This window comes from Cupressus sempervirens, chromosome 4, assembly GCF_028749045.1.
Source record: "Cupressus sempervirens isolate cs-2001-9-10 chromosome 4, ASM2874904v1, whole genome shotgun sequence".
In the NCBI taxonomy this organism is placed as follows: Eukaryota; Viridiplantae; Streptophyta; class Pinopsida; order Cupressales; family Cupressaceae; genus Cupressus; species Cupressus sempervirens.
The window spans coordinates 870,705,862-870,725,594 of NC_143121.1; the positions used below are offsets into that span (position 1 = coordinate 870,705,862).

Sequence of the window (19,733 nt, forward strand, 5' to 3'; positions counted from 1 at the left end):
CTGACTCCTTCTAATCTTGCAATAGGAGAAATTTTTTTTCCATAGTCTATTCCTTCTTCTTGAGCATATCCTTTGCATACTAGTCTAGCTTTGTTTCTTGATACCTTACCATCTTCAGTCTACTTGTTTCTGAATACCCACTTAGTTTCAATCACATTTTTATCTTTAGGCCTGGGTACAAGAGTCCATTTCTTGCTTTTCTCTATCTGCTCTATCTCTTCATTCATAGCCTCAATCCAACTATCATTTTCCAATGCATCTTTGATATTTCTAGGTTCAAAATCAGCAAGTAAACAAGTACCTTTCAACTTACTTCTTATCATGGTTCCTTCAAATTTGTCTCTAATGATCTGATTTGTTGAATGATGTCTCTTGACATATTTTGCTAATACAGGTTCCTTGCCTTTTGAATGAATTTCATTGTTATCCTCTTGCACTTCAACTTCAGGTTCTGGCTGTTCTAGCTTGGTAGATATTGGCTTGAGTCCTTTAGACTTGGTAGACACTTTCTTGGTAGCATCTGAATGTAACTCAGGTTGCTGTAGCTCAGTTTGAACTTCCTATAACTCGGTTACTAATGACTTAGGAGTAGAAGATTCCTGATTGATTGGTACTGTATCAAGTTCAATGAAAACAAACCTTCTATAATTTTCTGGTTCCCTTTTGCTTTCTTCTTCAGTCCTTTCTACAAACTCATCAAATTTCACATGTGCACTTTTTATGACTTTGTAAGTAGACAAGTTCAAACATCTATATGCTTTACTTTTGTAAGAGTATCCCAAAAATATTCCTTCATCACTTTTCACATCAAATTTGCCTTTTCTAGATTCTTTCAAAATGTAACATTTACTTCCAAATACTTTTAGATAACTTACATTAGGTTTATAGCCATACCATAGCTCATAGGGAATTTTGAATGAGTCCTTTTTTAGCTGTATTTAGTTCAAAGTATGAGCTATAGTGCTGATAGCTTCCTTCTAGTATTTAATAGCAGTGCTCTTTTCAATCATTAAGGTTCTTGAACAATCCATGATAGATCTGTTCCTCCTTTCAGCTATTCCATTTTGCTCAGGAGTTCCAGAGGCTGATACCTATCTTTTGATTCCTCTTTCAATGCAAAAGTTATTGAACTCATGTGAAATGAATTCTCCACCTCTGTCTGACCTCAAGCATTTCAATCTTTTCTCTATTTCCTTTTCTACTCTGGCCAAATACCATTTGAATTTTTCAAATGCTTCTAATTTTTTCGTTAGATACATGATAGTCATCATTATTGAGTAATCATAAAAAAAAAGAATGAAGAACTTTTCTCCAGTATAGCTTTCAATTCTAATGGGTCCACATAAATCAGTATGCACAATTTCTAATATATCTTTAGACTAATAGTTTTTACTTTTAAAACTAGTCTTTCCCATTTTACCAATCTGATATTTCTTGCATAGACTGACCTCAGGTTTCTTTATGTTAGGAATGCCTCTTACTTTCTTGAATTTGCTTATCTTTACCAAATTATAAAAATTTACATGACACAACCTTTTATGCCATAACCAATTTTATTCAACTTGAGAAATAAAACATGAACATTCACCTAGTTCAAGATAGAACAAGTTACCTTTAGTTTGAGTGCTTGATCCAATTAGCTTTCCTTGGCTATTCAATAGTCTTGCTTTTTCATGCATGAATTCCACCTTGAATCCAATATTGAGTATTGTGCCACGCTTAACAAATTATGTTTGAGACCTTCAACCCAATAGGCATTATCACATATAAGTTCTTTGGTTAAAGAGATTCTTCCTCCTCCTTTTATGTAATGAGGTTCATTATTACCAAACCTTACACTACCACCATCATAGTCTTCAAAATGTTCAAACTTAGTTTTATCACCGGTCATATGATGAGAACAACCACTGTCTATAATCCATGTATCATTTTTACTTACATGAGAAATAAGTGCCATCTTATCTTCCTCATCACTATCAGAATCATCTTTCACAAAAATGTAGACAATTTCATCTTCTTCTTCCTCACTAGAATCATTAGAATCTTTAGCCATAAAACATGTTTTCTTAACTTTATCCTTGAATTATTTGAAGTCTTTCTTGCCATTGTACTTGTAACCTTTCTTCTCATCTTTGTTCTGCTTGTTTGGGCACCTAGCAGAAATATGGCCAACTTCTTCATATGAAAATAGATTAGAAGAACTTTACCTTTATATTTTCCTCTGCCTCTAGAATATTTCCTTGCTAGTAGAGCTTCAATTACCTCAAGATCACTGTCTAAACTTTGGTCTGATTCATCTTCACTTTCTGACTAAGATTCCTTTTTCTTTTTGCTTTTCTCCTTGAGTGAAAGCTTGGCTTCAAATGCTGATTCAATGTTCTTGGAAGCTAGAACATAGTTGTCAAAGTTGTCTAGTTCAAATGTAGTTAATCTTCCAACTATGGCCTCTAGATTTATCTTATGATTTGCTTCACATCTTCATTCTTGAATTGCAGAGACTCTAATTGCATAAATGGGTAGTAATGTTTTGAGAACTTTACTTATAACTATCTCCTCCTTGATATCTCCTCCAGATGCTTTGATTGCATTAACACATGCTTTGACTCTTTCAACATATTTGTCAATGTTTTCATCCTTTCTCATTTTCATTTGATCAAATTGTCCTCTCAAACTTTTTGCTTTGGCTCTTCTTACGTTATCATCTCCTCCATGGATTTATTTTAGCTTTTCCCACATTTCAAAGGCAGATTTGTAGTCCTTGATGTCATCAAATTCTTCATAACTCAGAGCAAATGCTATATCTATCATCATAATGTTGTGGGTCTTTTTTTCAACAATATCATTCACAGATAGTGTACCAGCTAGTTTTTCATATCTTTCATCAAGGTATTTTAGTTCTGTATCTCCAATAGAAGCTAGATGAAGTCTCATCAACCCTTGCCATGCTGAGAAGTTGTCCCTGTTAAGTCTTGGAATTTCTCTCTTGTAAGAAATCCTAATCTTTGGCTTATATCAATGAAATCTTATCCTGTATGCACCAAAAGCTCTGATACCAATTGTTGGAAATATAGATGAAGTAACTGAGAGGGGAGGGGTGAATTAGTTACCACAAAAATAAAACCATAGATCCTTGAGATGTCTTAATATTTAATCACTATTGATACTCGGTAGCCACGTAGATAAATGCTAAAACTTTGTAGATGTGCTGTTAAATTATTAAGCATTCAAAGTGATTAACATGTATGAATAAAAGAAATAACATGAACACAAGTGACACCTGATTTAACGTGGAAACCCAATATGGAAAAAACCACCAAGTAACTAGTCACCAATTTTTCACTCTTCTGAAGTGAGCCCTGTTAGGAGCCAACCCTGTTAAAGGTTATAAATACACACCGTTAGGTGTGACCTTGTTAGAGGATTTAATCACCCTATTAGGAGTGGCCTAGTTAGAGGTCTTTAGAATAATTTAACTAAACTATCACCTTGTTAGAGGATTTACAAAATGGATATTAAACCAACTCTATAAAGAGATTCTAGATTCATTGTTACAATGATTTGAAAGCAAAAATGAAGTGACCTAAATGATATGCAACTTATCTTTTGCTGATTACGGATCTCTGTTATGCTTTACTAGATCCTTACTAATCAAATACAACTTTGCAACTCCTCCAAGATATCTAATCCTTCATCAAAATTCCCTCAACATTCACTTATTCTATCCTCATCCACATATTCACTCTCATGCTTGAATTCACAACTCAAACGTCTATATATACCTTTCAGATTATCAAGTCGGCTCAAATATAAGTTATAACGACTAAAAAAATTATTACATTAGTCAGCTACATTTATTGCACGAAACAATTGAACTTAATATCAAAATAATAAAATCCTTCGCTGGCCAACCCAGTTCGATAACCACTGCTCCAGAATGGTTTTCTAGTGTTAACCAAGTGAAGCTTGGTAAACACTGCAAACCTTGCAAAAATCCTTTAGAGACCGAGTGAACTCGATTAGCACTGACCTTCCTTTGCTGACCTTGTGAGCTCGGTAGAAGCTAACTTTCTGCCACATTTCCTTTGATGATCGAGTGAGCTCAGTAGACATTAAATTTTCTTTGTTAACCTTGGGAGCTCAGTTAATACTAACTTTCTGCTACACCATCGTTTGATGCCAGAGTGAGCTTGTTAGACATTAAATTTTCTTTGTTAACCTTGGGAGCTTGATTAACACTAACTTTCTACTACACAATTCTTTGATGCCTGAGTGAGCTTAGTAAGAATTGACTTTACTGTGTAATGTTCACGAACATTCAGTAGACACCGTAAATTGCTTTGCTGATCATCTGAGCTTGGTAGACTCTATCTGATGACTAATATGACATTTGTGTAACATCAAAGAAAATACACAATTAGCAATTGTATCCAACAAGAAGATCATGAAGAGGTTAGTGGAATGAATTCCAAATCCAAAGTACCTATGTTAGAAAGATATGTCAAAAAGCCCCTTGTACCTAATCATATCATTGGAGACAAGTTAGATGGAACAATAACAAGAAACAAATTGAAAGGTACATGTTTGCTTGTTGAATTTGAACCTAGAAATGTTAAAGATGCTTTTGATAATGAAGATTGGATTGAAGCTATGAATGATGAAATAGAATAGATAGAGAAGAATAAGACTTGCACTCTTGTTCCTAGAACCAAGGATAAAAATGTAATTGGCACAAAGTGGGTAGTCAGAAATAAGTTGAATGAAGATGGAAAAGTTTCAAGAAAAAAAGAAAGGTTAGTTTGTAAAGGTGATTCTTAAGAAGAAGGTATTGATTATGGTGAAACTTTTGCTCTTGTTGTAGATTAGAAGGTGTTAGAACTTTACTAGCATATGCAACACATAGAGGATTTAAAGTTTATCAAATGGATGTAAAATCTTCATTTTTGAATGAAAATCTAGATGAGGAAGTCTATATAGAACAACCTGATGGTTTTGTAGATCCTAGAAAGAGAGCTATGGTCTACAAATTACAAAAAATATTGTATGGTCTTAAGAAAGCTCCGAGATCTTGGAATGAAAGACTTCATAACTACTTGATAAAGATTGGTTTTCAAAGAACAAATGATAACAACAGTCTATATATCAAAGAAGGACTAGAAAATAATTTTTTTTTGGCATAAATCTTTATGGATGACACTTTATTCATAGGAAATGATGACTTATGCAAATTTTTTTTAGTAGAGATGAGTAAAGAATTTGAGATGTCCATGTTTGGAGAGATAAAATTCTTTGTTGGATTGCAGATCTAGTAGAAGAAAGATGGTATCTATGTTACTCAATCTAAATATATCAAGGAGATACTAAAGAAGTTTGGAATGAAAGATTCAAAACTTATTAGAACACCTATTTCTATTAGCGATAAGCTTTCCAAAAATGATGATTGAAAAGAGGTAGATCAAACCACATACAAATCAATGATTGGAAAATTGTAGTATGTAGTATACACAAGGCATGATATTGCATTAGTAGTTGGTATGGTAGCAAGATTCTTAGCAAATTTCAAAGAAAATCACATGTTGGCAATCAAGAGAATCATGATATATCTAAAAGGTACTAAAAACTATGGATTATGGTATAAAAAGGGAGGCAATTTGGATTTGAAAGCTTTCATAGATGTTGATTGGGTAGAACGTGTTAATGACAGAAAAAGAATAAATGGTGGACCATTCTTTGTTGGTAAAAGACTAGTATCTTGGACAAGCAAGAAGTAGAATTTTATTTCTTAGTTTACAACAGAGGCAAAATATGTGGCAACAATAGTTAATTGTTCCAATGTTGTTTGGCTCAAACAACTATTGGCAGGTGTGAAGATAGAGATCAATGATCCATTGGTTATCTTCTGTGATAACACTAGTGTAATTAATATATCAAAGGATCATGTGATACATACCAGAACCAAATACATTTCTATAAAATATCATTTTTTGAGAGAATTGGTACAAGATAAAGATGTAAGATTGGAATATGTGAATACTAAAGAGTAAATTGCAGATATATTCACTAAGCCATTACTTAAGGATGCATTTTTGTATCTAAGAGGTAAATTAGGGGTCATTCCCCTATTTGAAGCTCACTAAATGTAGTTTAGTGATGTATCAACTAGAGCATGTTGAAGATCAAATAGTTGATGCAATATTGACAAGACACATTGCACATGAATTAGTACATGAGGTACCTTGATATTCACTTTATATTATCTTTGGCATGAGATTTCAAAGAGGGAGAATTTTTCTATCATGTCTCACAGAAATTTTATCACTTCAACGAATGGAAAATAGGGAGATGTCAAAGAAGAAGGAGAACTTGGTTTGATATCAAAGAAGAAAAGTTTTCTATTAGAAGAAGATGTTGAAGACAAAGTTTTACTAATAGAGGGTGAAACTAAAGGCAGAGGGAATTAACATTGATAGAGGGAGTTCTCATGGATGAGAATTAGAATAAAAATAAGGATATGTTCCTTACTTTATTCTTGCTCTAAAATTTCATTGTGTTATGACATGTTGTGTTGCCATCAATGCTAAAGAGGGAGATTGTTGAAAAAATTTGATTAATTGTGTATTATCTTTGATGTTACAAAAAATGTCATATCATTTCCAGTCAATTTATGCCGAGCTCACTTGAGCATTGAAGAAAATTTTCTGTGTCTGCTAAGTATTCCAAAGTTTTCCAAGTTCAAAAGATAGTGTCTACTAAGCTCACTCGGGCGACAAAGGAAAGTTTGTAGAAGTTGAGTGTTAACCAAGCTTACTTGATTAATGAAGAAAATGTTGGATGGAACCAATATTAACCAAGCCCACCTAGTTACCAAAGGAACTTTGTAAATATGTAGTGTTAACCAAGTTCACTTGGTTAACATAGGAAAATTATTCACTTGAATTATTATCTACTGAGCATGGTTGGCTAATGAAGGAGTTTCTTGTTTTGGCATATTGAGTTCAACTGATTTAACTATAGGTTTTAGCCAACTGAGGAGATGAATATTAATTATTCTAAGTTGTATTCAAGTTGACTTAACAATGTGTAAGATATATATAAGGTCAAGTTGAGGATTGAATGTGTGGAACAATAATAGAATATTTGATGATACTTAGAGGAAGCAAATTAAAAGGATAAGCAACGTATCCTTGTTGAGCTACAAAGATACATTTGATCAAGAAGGAACAAGTATACAAAGCTAGAATTGAGATTTGTAATCACCAATTCAGTTGCATCATAAATCAGATGATCTCATTGTTACTTTCTAACCATTGTAGTAGTGATCTAAATTTCTTAACCGAGTTGGCTTAACAACTATTTGTAAATCCTCTAACAAGGTGGTATTTCTAAATTGAATTGTCTAAAGACCTCTAACAAGGCTACTCCTAATAGGGTGATTAAATCCTCTAATAGGGTCACACCTAACAGTGTTTTTTGTAACCTTTAATAAGGTTGGATCCTAAAAGGGATCACTTCAGAAGAGTTAAAATTAGTAACTAGTTGCAATTGGTGGTTTTCCCCAAATTGGGTTTCCACATTAAATATTGGTGTCGCTTGCATTCATGATATTTATTTTATGTGTATGAAACTAAGTTAAATAAGATTAATCATAGATAATATCTTAATATTTTCATGTGAAGTAGTTACCAAGTTATTTTAGTGTTTACCAAGTTACAACATTTGCTAGAGTAAACTAAGGGCATGTGTATTTACTAAGTTACAACAGAATACAATTTAAATTAGAGTTTTGATTTGTATTGACATTCTAAGGGATCTAAAATTTATTTTTGTAGTAACTAATTCACCCCTCCCCTCTTAGTTACTCCTCTTATATTTCCAATAGTTAGATCTCTCTTTTATGCTCTTCATTAAATTTATATGGTTAGATCTCATTAGAGTTTTCTTTTGTGATCTCCCTTTTTATGAGCTTAATTATATGAATTTGAACCTATAACACTCCCTGACATAGTTCAAGGTAGGAGAATCCCCAATGGAGATGTCCTATCCTACAACAATAACCACATACTAGATTATAAACAGTAACACTGAGATTTATATCCATAATAACACCAATTCTAGAATAGATTCATAAGATTATCATTCAACATGCTCGACTGTAAGGCCTTCCAGGGTACAAACAAATACAAAAGTAATTACAATAACAATATGCAATCTCACAAGATCCAACCACTAGCTATTCTAGATCCAAAATTTGGTAGAAAACCCCAAGAAGAATCTAGAATTGTGCTTGCAAGCCACTGAGAAGCCTTCTTGTTTTCCCAAGCCCCACTTAGGTACTAACTCTACTTAATTTTTCTCCTCTCAACTACTCCATCTTGTCCATGTTAAATAATGATGACTCTAGACTCCACAAGACCATCTATCTATACTAAACCAAGCCATAAGTCAACTTAACATAATAGACATTAAATAAATATGCACATTAAATACACCCTCAACCCACAAGTCGACTTGGCTACAAACATTGAATACAAGAAATAATTAAATGCTTACAGCAAGCCCCAAATTTACAATGCATAAATAACTCAGAAGAGCACATAAGAATACATGCCCTTGGGCATAGGTCCATGTGCCATCTAGCTAGTCAAATCCAAGAATGCACACACCAACTCCCTTAGATTGAAGCCCCCAAATACAATCTCCAAAGTCTACCAATAAATCAGGAACACATGACTAACAGTCACCAAAATGTCTCTTACTCCAAGATGATACCTCCAAACTCTATGCACACTTATCAAAAGGTTTCCCTATATGTCTTGAAAATATCCCCAACTATGTGAACCATAACTCCACAAATCTAAGTTTGAAGCTCGTACATATAAGATTAATGACTTCCCTAGGATGTTCTTGTATCAAACACCCTAGGTGCAAAGAAATATGTTCTGACTAGCTGGAAGAACATCTTTTAGGGTTCAACACATAAACCTTGAACTTGTTCTTCAAAAACATGTCCTCAAAGTAATCAACTTGCACATTCTTTCCTTTGTTCTACTTTTGTAAATCGTTTCCAAAAACATGCCACTATTTTTTTTTATTCTTTACATCTATTCTTGACATGCAAAAAGTCTACTTCCAAGGCTGATCTCTCACCATTTCATAATCCCTCAACTCAACTTGGCAACCAAAACTCAAGTTCTTCTTGACAAGTTCTACATCATGCAAAGGAATTAGCAAATGCTTCTTGCCACCCTTCTCAATAGTAAACACATTCTTGTACAACCCTGCAATCATATTGCCAAGGTCTACCAAGTAATATGTGACAACATATTCATGTACATAATATCACATAAGACTTGATCAACATACTTTCCATACTAAAAATTAACAAGACATTTCTCTCTCACTTTGAAAGAATGTTCATCTTGTAACCAAGTTAAATGATCTTATAAGGAAAATAATATCTCACTCTCTTCAAACCAAGTTTTTGAACTATCTCTCAACAACTAGGTTATCAGTACTACCACCATCAATAATTATATTCCACCATTTGCCTCCAGACTTACAATGAGTCCCGAACAAATTCCTCCTTTGACAAGGTTCAAACACCTTCTTTCCTAGCAATACTTTTTGAATCAAAAAGTTCTCCCTATCCTACTTGAGTTCTTTCACTGAATGGTCAACCTCATTCACCATAGTAGTTATTTTATCACCAAGCTTCTGTGAACATTCAAAATATTTATGTGCTTTACCACATCTATCGCAAGTACCATTAAATGCACCTTTGTCTTTTCTCTTCCTCTATTCAATAGGTTTAGGTTCACCTTCAATAATTCATTTATTCTTTATAGAGTGTTCCTTATTTTCCTTTCCTCAAGAATTTCCTTGATGTCTTCTCTTCAACTTCTCTTCTTCTCTCAAAGCATACTGATAAACATCCTCATTTAAAGCAATATTCAACATACCAATCTCATCCTGAATATTGAATCTCAAACCATTGATATATCTAGTCACCTTTTTCTTAGAAATTTCTTTATGTCTAGACCAAATAATTAACTTGTAGAACTCCTCAGTATAATATTTCATAGATAAATCCTTCTATTTTAGATTCTGTAGTCTCTTAAACAACTCAAGTTCATAGTCAGAAGGAATGAACTTAGCCTTCAATTTTTTCACCTTCAACTTCCACCTATTGATCTTCATTTCATCTTCCTATTCTCCATCTCATTGTAATTATTTCCACCATAAGATAGGATGTCCCAATCTCACTATGATGGGATCACCAAGATCCTCTAACTTAAAGTAGTCTTCCAAGTCAACAATCCAATCAATAAAGTCTTCATAATTCAATGTACTTATGAAATTAGAAATATCTATCTTGTGCTTTAGCTTCAACTAAGATCTAGATCTATCCAATAAACTAGCCCTATCTTCCATAGGTCTCTCCATTCAATCAATTCTATCTTCACGACCACTAGATCCAATGACTTCAAAGTCTTCAACATCTTCCTCATACACATCTTTAGTACCCACATTCCTAGGTACACCAACAATAACTCTCATGATCTCATTCTTCATCAAATCCATCTCAGATTTGAAATATGCTTTAAACTTATCTAAAATCCTATTCTCCAAAACATCACAAAGATCATAAATCGTGCTAGGGTTAAATCTTCTTGGAGGCATATTTCAAGATCTTTGTAAACCCAAAAAAAAAATCCACAAGATCAACCAACTCCAACCTTTTCTTTGATACCACTTGACATAGTGCAAGGGAGGAGAATTCCCAAAGGAGTTGTCCTAGCCCACAACAATAACCACATATCAGAATATAAATAATAAAATAGATATTAAGATCCAAAATAAAACCAATTTCAGAATAGATTCATAATATTTTCATTCAAAATGCTCAACTATAAGGCCTTCTAGGTTACAACCAAATATAGATGCAAGTACAATAACACTACAAGATTTTGCAAGATCCAATCACTAGCTAGTCCAATTCCAAAATCTAGTAGAATACCCCAAGAAGAATTTCTAAAATTGTGTTCACAAGCCACCAAGAAACCTTCTTGTTTTTCTAAGCCCCACTTAGCAACTAGCTCTGCTTAACTTTTCCCTTCTTAGCTACTCCATCTTCTCCATGATGAATAATGATGATTCTAGACTCCACAAGACCCTCTACTTATACTAAACTAAGCCACAAGTCAACCTAGCATAATATACATTAAATAAATTCTCACATTAAATACACCCTCAATCCACAAATCATCTTGAATACAAATATTAAATACAAGAAATATTTAAATACTTAGGACAAGCCCCAAGTTTACAATGTATAACTAACTCAAAATACCACATAAGTATACACACCCTTAGGCATAGGTCCATGTTCCATCCAACTATCCAAATAAAAGTGCACACACACAAACTCCCTTGGATTGAAGCCCGTGAATATAATTTCCAAAGTCTATCAGTAAATTAGGAACACATAACCAACAATCACCAAAATGGCTCTAACTCCAAGATGACAACTCCAAACTCTATGCACACTTAGGAAAAGGTTTGCTAGTATGTCTTAAACACATCCCCAACTATGCAAACCATAACTCCACAAATCCAAGCTTGAAGCCCCTACATAGAAGATTACTGACTTCCATAGGATGTTTCTGCATCACTCTAGTTAGGTGAAGCCATACAATCACATTGTGGGATCTTTTGATCATGATTGGTCATTTATTCCTAGGACTCATGATGAAATTAACAGATTTTCTCATGATCTTAAGAGTATTATGGAGCATAATTCTTATCACTCATCCCATTATGAAGATGAAGCTTCAAGAGTTTCTCCTTTGCAAATTGATAAGCATTCTCATGAATTTGATAAATTAGAAACTTAGCTTGCACAAGAATACTAGAATCTTGATAGTATTGCTCCTATTGAGGTTCTTAAGAAGCTTTTTAATAATGATAATAATAACATTTCTATCTTGTGTCATATTTCTCACCCTATTAATACTCATGCTAAGTCTTTGATAGAATGTGCTCAAGAGTTAGGATATCCTCCTCTATCCACAACTGTTGAAACTTCTATTATGATTTCCACCACTCTTTGTAGCATATCTACATATGATCCACCTCTTATGATTACTTCTACATAAGTATCCACTCCTATAAGTATTTTTCTTCCTATCCTTTCACTTCTTGTGAGTTCTCCTCCTACTTCTATCCCTTCTTCAGTACCTTCATATAATGATGTTCCTTTTACTTACTTGAACCCTTTACTATTCCTTCTAATCCTCCATGGAAATCCTTACATCTTCCTTCGACTTCGAATTAATTTCCTAATACATCTAGCATACCTATGCCTACTATCGCATCCTCTAATCATGATGCTAGAAACTTGGTTCAAACCACCACTACATTGCAACAACAAGTGGCTCAATTGACTTAATCTAAGTATACAATTCCTACTTGTGATGTTGCTAATCCCCTTTCCTTAGATATCCTTTTTGTCGTTATGCCACAAAATGTTGAGGTACCTCATCTCAAGAGACTTATAATGGTAAGGGAAATCCCCTAATTCAAGTTAAAAATTTTTAGACTATATTTAGTGATTTTTCTTACAACTATTGGCTCATGGCTAAGTTATTTCCATGTACTTTGAGGGATAAAGCCTTGCAATAGTATTTCTATATACCTCCTTATTATATTGATTCCTTTCAAACTATTGCTAATGCTTTCATTCAACAATTTAAAAATAATATTAGTCCACACATTTCTTTAACTAATTTAATGCATTGTAAGAAAAATGTTAAAGATAAAGTTACTCATTTTATTGGTAGATTTAAACATTTTTCTACTCAAATTTCTTATGTTGTGCCTACTCATGATATTCAATGTATCATTATTTCTAATTTACAAAAAGACATTAGAGATAAGATTATCCTTAATGAGTCTACCTCATTTTCACATATTTGTGCAGTGCTTCACCATTACCAGTTATAAGTGAGTCAACTCGAGAGCTCTACTTTGATGGCTCATGTTTCTAGTGATAAGAGTGATGTCACCAAATATTTGAACAAGTTCTCTATACCTAACAGTTTCATCAAAATCAAGTCAATAAATATAGTTGTTGATCATGTGGCTACTACATCTAAAGGTACAACAAATTTTTCCTTTGTATATCTTCCTAATTGTAAGTGCACTCAATTCTTTGAACCCTTGTTTGAGGTGCTGACTAATTTGATTCTTGTTGGTATACGTGAACTTCCTCCTATTCATCTTATAGATACAATAAAGTGATGCCTAAATCTTTTGATTCAAATACTTTTTGTCAATACCATCATCAACCTAGTCATGATAGTCAAATGTGTTATGCTTTGAAGGATGCTATTCAAAACCTTATTGCCTCCAATGATATATCTATTTATGCTCAAGTTAATAATGCAAATAAATATGTTACATCTCCTAACCAAAATTTGTATATTTATTCTAATCCTTTACCTATACACTTAGTGAATGTTATTAATCAACCTTCTTCTTCTAACCAAAATATTAATTATGATGACAAGATTGAAAAAGTGAAACATGTGGTTAATCATGTAAGGTTATAACCTCAACCTTTGATTTCCTCTCCATCCAAACCTTAAAAAAACACCTATTATTATCTTTAATCAGTCTATTATGTTTAAGGCACCTAATGGTCCTCTTTACATTACTAGAGTTGCTCATATTTCTTCTTATGGTACTTTGATTGATCCTTCTTCTTCTTTTGTCAATGTTATCACTAAAGAACACCTTTTAAATAAAAGGTTGCATAGAGATATGTATGGTACAACTCATATATGGATTCAAACTTGTAATGACTTTCTTTATCATCCTCAAGGTTATATTAGTTCACCTATTACTCTTTTAGGGAAGATCTTTTATACTAACTTTGTTGTTATTCCTACTTCTGATTAATTTCAAGTTAAGCTAGGTATTCCATGGCTTTCTTCCATGCAAGATGTTGCTTCTCCTATCCATAAGTGCATTAAGTTTCCCGATGAGAAATTGTCACCTTTAATTATTATCTTTATAAGTCATCACATTCTAGCTAGAGATTGCACAAAGATTTATTTTTATTGGCCATCTTGTCCTAAAAAACCACCTACTCATCTTGATCATATTTATAGAAAATATCAACAATATAAGGTAGCCAAGATTGTGGAATTTAGTCTTCCTAAGTGTTATTCCCCTGCACTTAGCTTGCCTACTTCATTTGTTCCTTCTACTACTAAACCCATTTTTCCTTCTACATCTATTCCTTTAGCTACTATATTTGAACCCATTTTTGTTCCCTCTCTAGAATCTTTGGTAGTTGATCCCAATCCTTCTAGTTTATCTTGTAAGACTATTGCTAATCAACATTCCCATCAACATCGCAAGAATCATCAAGATAATATTTTAGCTAATCCTAATCCTTCAAATACTATATCAAATTTCTCTTGCTTCTCAACCTTTACCTGCCTTTGATCAAACCACACATGAGTCTTTGGAAGAAGCTAAACAAGGTAACACTATGCATATGGATAAACATGATGATTATGTTCATATTTTAAATTTTATTAATCTTGATATGGAAGATACTTTAGATGATGAAAATGTTAGTAGTGATAATGAATTAATTGATATTGATAATTATTTTCTTAACATTCTTTTTATGAAGCTTACATAAACTTCTAGTAACGAGCACAATGACTCTCAAAATTCTTTCTTAAAATTACTTATGCCTTCTATTGTGATGGATGTTTCTCTCTCTCTCTCTCTCTCTCTCTCTCTCTCTCTCTCTCTCTCTCTCTCTCTCTCTCTCTCTCTCTCTCTCTCTCTCTCTCTCTCTCTCTCTCTCTCTCTCTGTCTCTCCCCCCCCTCTCTCCTTCTAGTTTCTTAGAATATTGTCAGTTCTTAGGGACTTGGTCCCTTTGGATCTCTCTTTAAAATATTGATGATTTGGGAGGTTTTATCCTTGTCTTTGAACCTTCTTTTGACTATTGATAGTTTAGGAAGCCTAGTCTTGTTTTCATCCCTTAAGGACACACACATCCTTATGCCTAGGTCTCTTTTTTGATTCTTTTTTTTTTGGACATGGAGTTCCCTTGTAGTTGGATCCTTTGATGGGCTGACTAATATCCCACACACACCTATTAAACCATTTTGTTCATATTTGATGGGTTGAATAGCATGCCATACACACTTGCCAGACCATTCAATGCCATCCCATTTTGTAGAGACCTTTCCTCATTTATTTTCTTTCCTCTTTCATGCATAGTTAACAATAAGGCACATGAACCTTATTGAGAAAGTAACTAAACCCATTTTTACTTCTTATCTCTCTTATTATAATTTTTAATGTATCAAAGAATCAAGTCTCCTAGGGGCTTGATTATTTCTTTGTCTCCTAGATCGTGATAAGATCAACTCTTTTCTCTTGATCTACTTTACCATGAGTTTGAGGAAACACATAATCCCAATAAAGTGGGGGATAAATTTACTATCTTAAAATGAACATACTTTCATTTTAAGACCTTGTAGCACCCTTTGCATAATGCCTTTCTTGGACCATGGATGAACATGTGCTTGGTGCCCTCTTTTCCTTGTTTTCTTCCACTTTCTTTTCTATTCCTTTTGGAAACTTCTAGAGATCTTTATGGATCTCTTTTCCTAACCTCTAAGACTAGGTTGACCTATAATTGAATTAGTTGACCTTTACCACCTCAAGGTTGACAAGGTTAACCTTGTCCCTAGATATTACGAAGCTGAGGCCCAAAAAGCCTTGAGGGTTTAATTGGTTTAACTCTTCTATCCAGTCGGCTTGTATTATTTTCCCCCTTGAAAAGTCATATATAAGGAGGCTTGGAGGCTTTATTTTCATAACATAACATGAAATCCTATTTCATCTCTCAATCTCAAGAATTCATATCCTCTTGAAGACAAGCACACTATTCAAGCATTTCACGCATTAGAGGATCCTTTGTGGGAATTTCCTCTTCAAGGTCTAGCATATTGTTGGCCATCAAGGGAGGAGGTATACAATAAATAATTCATTATATTTTACATTGATATAAACTTAGATCCATGGAACCATGATGGAATTATCATAGGTTTGTTGCAAATTGTGGAGATACCATACATTCCTATACCTAATTCAAGATCTACAATACACTGAAAAAAAAAATCCTTATTGACAAGGGTTTTAAGCAAGGTGAATCCTAAAATTTATCTTGATTTAGTCATTTAAATTTAAATTTATCATTTACAAGGTTGATTCCTCCATCTAGGGCTTGACCAAGGCAAACCATCATCTAACAAACAATAAAACCCCTTCATTTTCTATATGTAGGAGTAGGATAGAATAACTTCAAATACAAATCTAGAAATAACTCATAAGGAGGTTCATGGCGAAGTTGGTAAAATTTTTCTATAGTGTCCCTAGACCAAGTCAACTCTACAATAATTGGTCCTTCCAGGTTGACCTGGTCCCTCTTGCTAATCTAGATGAACAATTTCTGAGTTTTGTTTCTTTCATAGTTTCATTAAGTAATTTGAAATTGAATATTTAGAAACAAACTCAGATTTGCAACTTTCAAAACTAAAATACATCTTCTACTATGTATTTCAAGTTGAGTCTTCCATATTTTATTTCTGTTCATATCTTTACTCTAGATTTTTATCTTAATTGGGATGATTGTATAGACTTAGCATGTAGATCTACATTATATAAGCAATTTGTTCAATTTTGAATAAAAATTATCCTTTAAGGGTCAAAGAGTGTATTTCCTTTTATTGCACTCTCCTTTATATTTGGAATTTGGAATTGGCACCCTTTTCTCCTTTGGTTTCTAGCTAATCTAATTTGGGTTATAAAGAGGAATCATATTTGGAGATTTCCCTCTTTCCATCACATACATATTTGAATGGCTTAGTGGCCCAAAAATGTGGAGGTCTACAATCCTATTAAATTGTCTCCCTTTTACCCTAAACACCTCGTATCCCCTAATTTTTTGGGTCTTTACATCAATAAATTGGAGTAGTTAAAAAAAGCCAATGTAGAAGGCATACATTTGGAAGGTTATGTGGCAAGATCACTTTTGTATGTTGATGAAATTATTTTTATTTCTAAATCTACCAAAGGTTTGAGAGATCATTTGAAAAATCTAGAGTTCTTTTTCCAAGAGATTGTGGATGAGTACACGTTTCTAGGAATTTATTTCCACTATATACTAAGTTAGGAAACATGGATATAATAAAGAATATAAGGGGCATAGAAAACATCTTACACTCTCCAAATAAAGGAGTTTAGGGGGAAATGACATCAATGAGTTTAACAATCAAAAGTAGATAAGACAAGTCAAAAATTTTCATACTAAGCCATTCAATACAAGAGAAATAAGGGTTTCCAAATATAACTCTCAATGTAATTCAGGTTAGATTGACAAAACCCAAACAAGATTAACGGATACCCATACTAAATCCAAATATCATTAATGAAGTATGAAATCAAGTCCTCTTTTACAAAATGTTCATTAACCTTAAGATTCAAAATGTGATCTAATTGGATTGAATTTGCTAATTTGTCTAAGAAAATTAGATCTATATGTTGGAAATATAGGATATGATAGGTTACTGAGAGGGGAGGGGTGAGTAAAGAACCAATAAAACTTAATCTTATTTTACCAATCAATCCTTCATATATATTCTGATCTAATTGCATGCATTAAAAACTAAAAGCATTTAAACAATCATAACAGTTTGACACAAGATATGGTGACCTAGAAAAATTTTAAATAGAAAGTAAAACTAGGGTGGGGATGCTACCCACAATATTTAGTACTGCAGTACAAAGTTGGTTAGTTAAGGCTTAGAATTGATCACTTGTGATGATCTACCTTGTTAGGAGCAATAAGGACTGCTAGGTCCACCTTGTTAAAGAATTTACAAAACATACAATGAACTATGCACTCAGTAAAGAGATTTGCAAAAGACTGTTAAGTCTACCTTGTGAAAGGATTTAACTGATACACCTATTAGGATGAACCAGTGGCTAATCTCTAATCTATAACTCATCTAAAGAGGTAACTCCTCACATCTATGGGGTACCAAAAATTCATAAAGATGGCATCCCGCTTCGACCCATTGTTGACACCATTGGGTCACCTACCTATGGGTTGGCATCTCATCTTGCCAAGCTTATCTCCCCATTGATGGGAAATTCTGACACCTTTGTCAAGGATTCTAGCCACTTCATCCAATTTTTGAAGGATGTCAGGATGGAGAAAAATTACATCTTGGTGATTTTTTATGTGGTTTCTCTCTTCACCAAGGTGCCCATTCCGGACTCTATCGACATCATCAAGGAGAAGATGGGTGAGGAAATCACTTCCTTAGTGGATTTATGTTTGAGGTCCACTTTCTTTTCCTTCCAAGGCATCTTCTATGAGCAAGTTGACGGGGTGGCTATGGGCTCTCCCCTGTCCCCGATCATTGCCAACCTTTATATGGAGCATTTTGAAGAAGTGGCCCTCCACTCTTACCCCCTTAAACCCAAATGGTGGAAGCGATATGTGGACGACACAAATGTGTGTTGGCCACATGGTTAGGACAAGCTAGTGGAGTTCCACCGGCACATCAAAAACTTATCCACCAACATCTCCTTCATGATGGAACTTGAGTCAAACAACCAGTTACCTTTCCTCGATGTTCTTCTCATCAAGAAGGCAGATGGAACCCTTGGTCATTGTGTGTATCGCAAGGCCACGCACACTAATTTATACCTCCACTCTTCATCTCACCATCACCCCAGCCAAAAGGTTGGCATCCTCAAGACCCTTGCTCTTAGAGCCCTTAGAATTTGTGATGATGACAACTTGAACCAGGAGCTGACCCATCTTTGCCAAGTCTTCAAGCTTAATGGTTACTCTCATAAGAAAATATCTAAGGCACTTAACCAAGCCAAATATTTCCTTCTCGCCAGTGCCAACCTCAATCCTCTTTTGTCTCCTCCTCCCTTGAGTGTGGCCCTTCCTTTCGTTGATGGTACATCCCAAAAGATTGCCAAAATCTTGTCCAAAAAGGGCCTCAGGGTTACCTTCAAACCCCTGTCCAAGATCCGTAACTATATTCCCCCTCTTAAGGACTCCAAGGATGCTCTTCTAAACTCAGGAGTCTACAAGATTGTTTGCTCTTGTGGTGTAGCCTACATAGGAGAAACAGGTCTCTCATTCCAGACTAGAATTAGGGAGCATGGTGCAGACATCAAACATGAAAGAGTCCAAAAATCTGCTCTAGTAGAGCACTCATCTGCAACCAAACACCACATTTGTCTCGAGAGCACCCAAATCCTTGTCAAGGAAGATAACTACTTCAAGAGGAAGTTAATGGAAGCCATTGAAATTAACCACCATCCCCTTAATCTCAATCGACAGGATGGATGGTCCTTGAGCCAGTCTTGGCAACCATTATTAAGTTCGCTGGATAGTCATCACTGTCCTTGAGCGTTCCCCCTCCCTATCCTTTCTCCTCTCTTCTTCCCTAGTCTTGCTCACTCCTCTACCTCTTGTGTATCCTTTCCTTTGTGTCGTGGCCCTAACCGCCCCCCCCCCCCCCCCTCCCCTTTTGTTCTCCGCCTCAGCCTCCCCCTTCTTGTCCTTTCTAGTCTTGGTTCCTCTTTTCTTCTTCCTTTGTTCGCTTTTTCTCGTCTTTTT

General features: G+C 34.3%; 1 protein-coding gene across 1 annotated transcript; it reads left to right on the plus strand.

Annotated features, from left to right (window-relative positions):
• The first annotated feature begins 18,689 nt into the window (after nucleotides 1–18,689).
• On the plus strand, nucleotides 18,690–19,523 carry LOC149564178 (uncharacterized). The gene has a single exon (XM_089828304.1). The coding sequence runs from the start codon at nucleotides 18,690–18,692 to the stop codon at nucleotides 19,521–19,523; it is 834 nt and encodes a 277-aa protein (XP_089684430.1).
• Nucleotides 19,524–19,733: the final 210 nt, after the last annotated feature.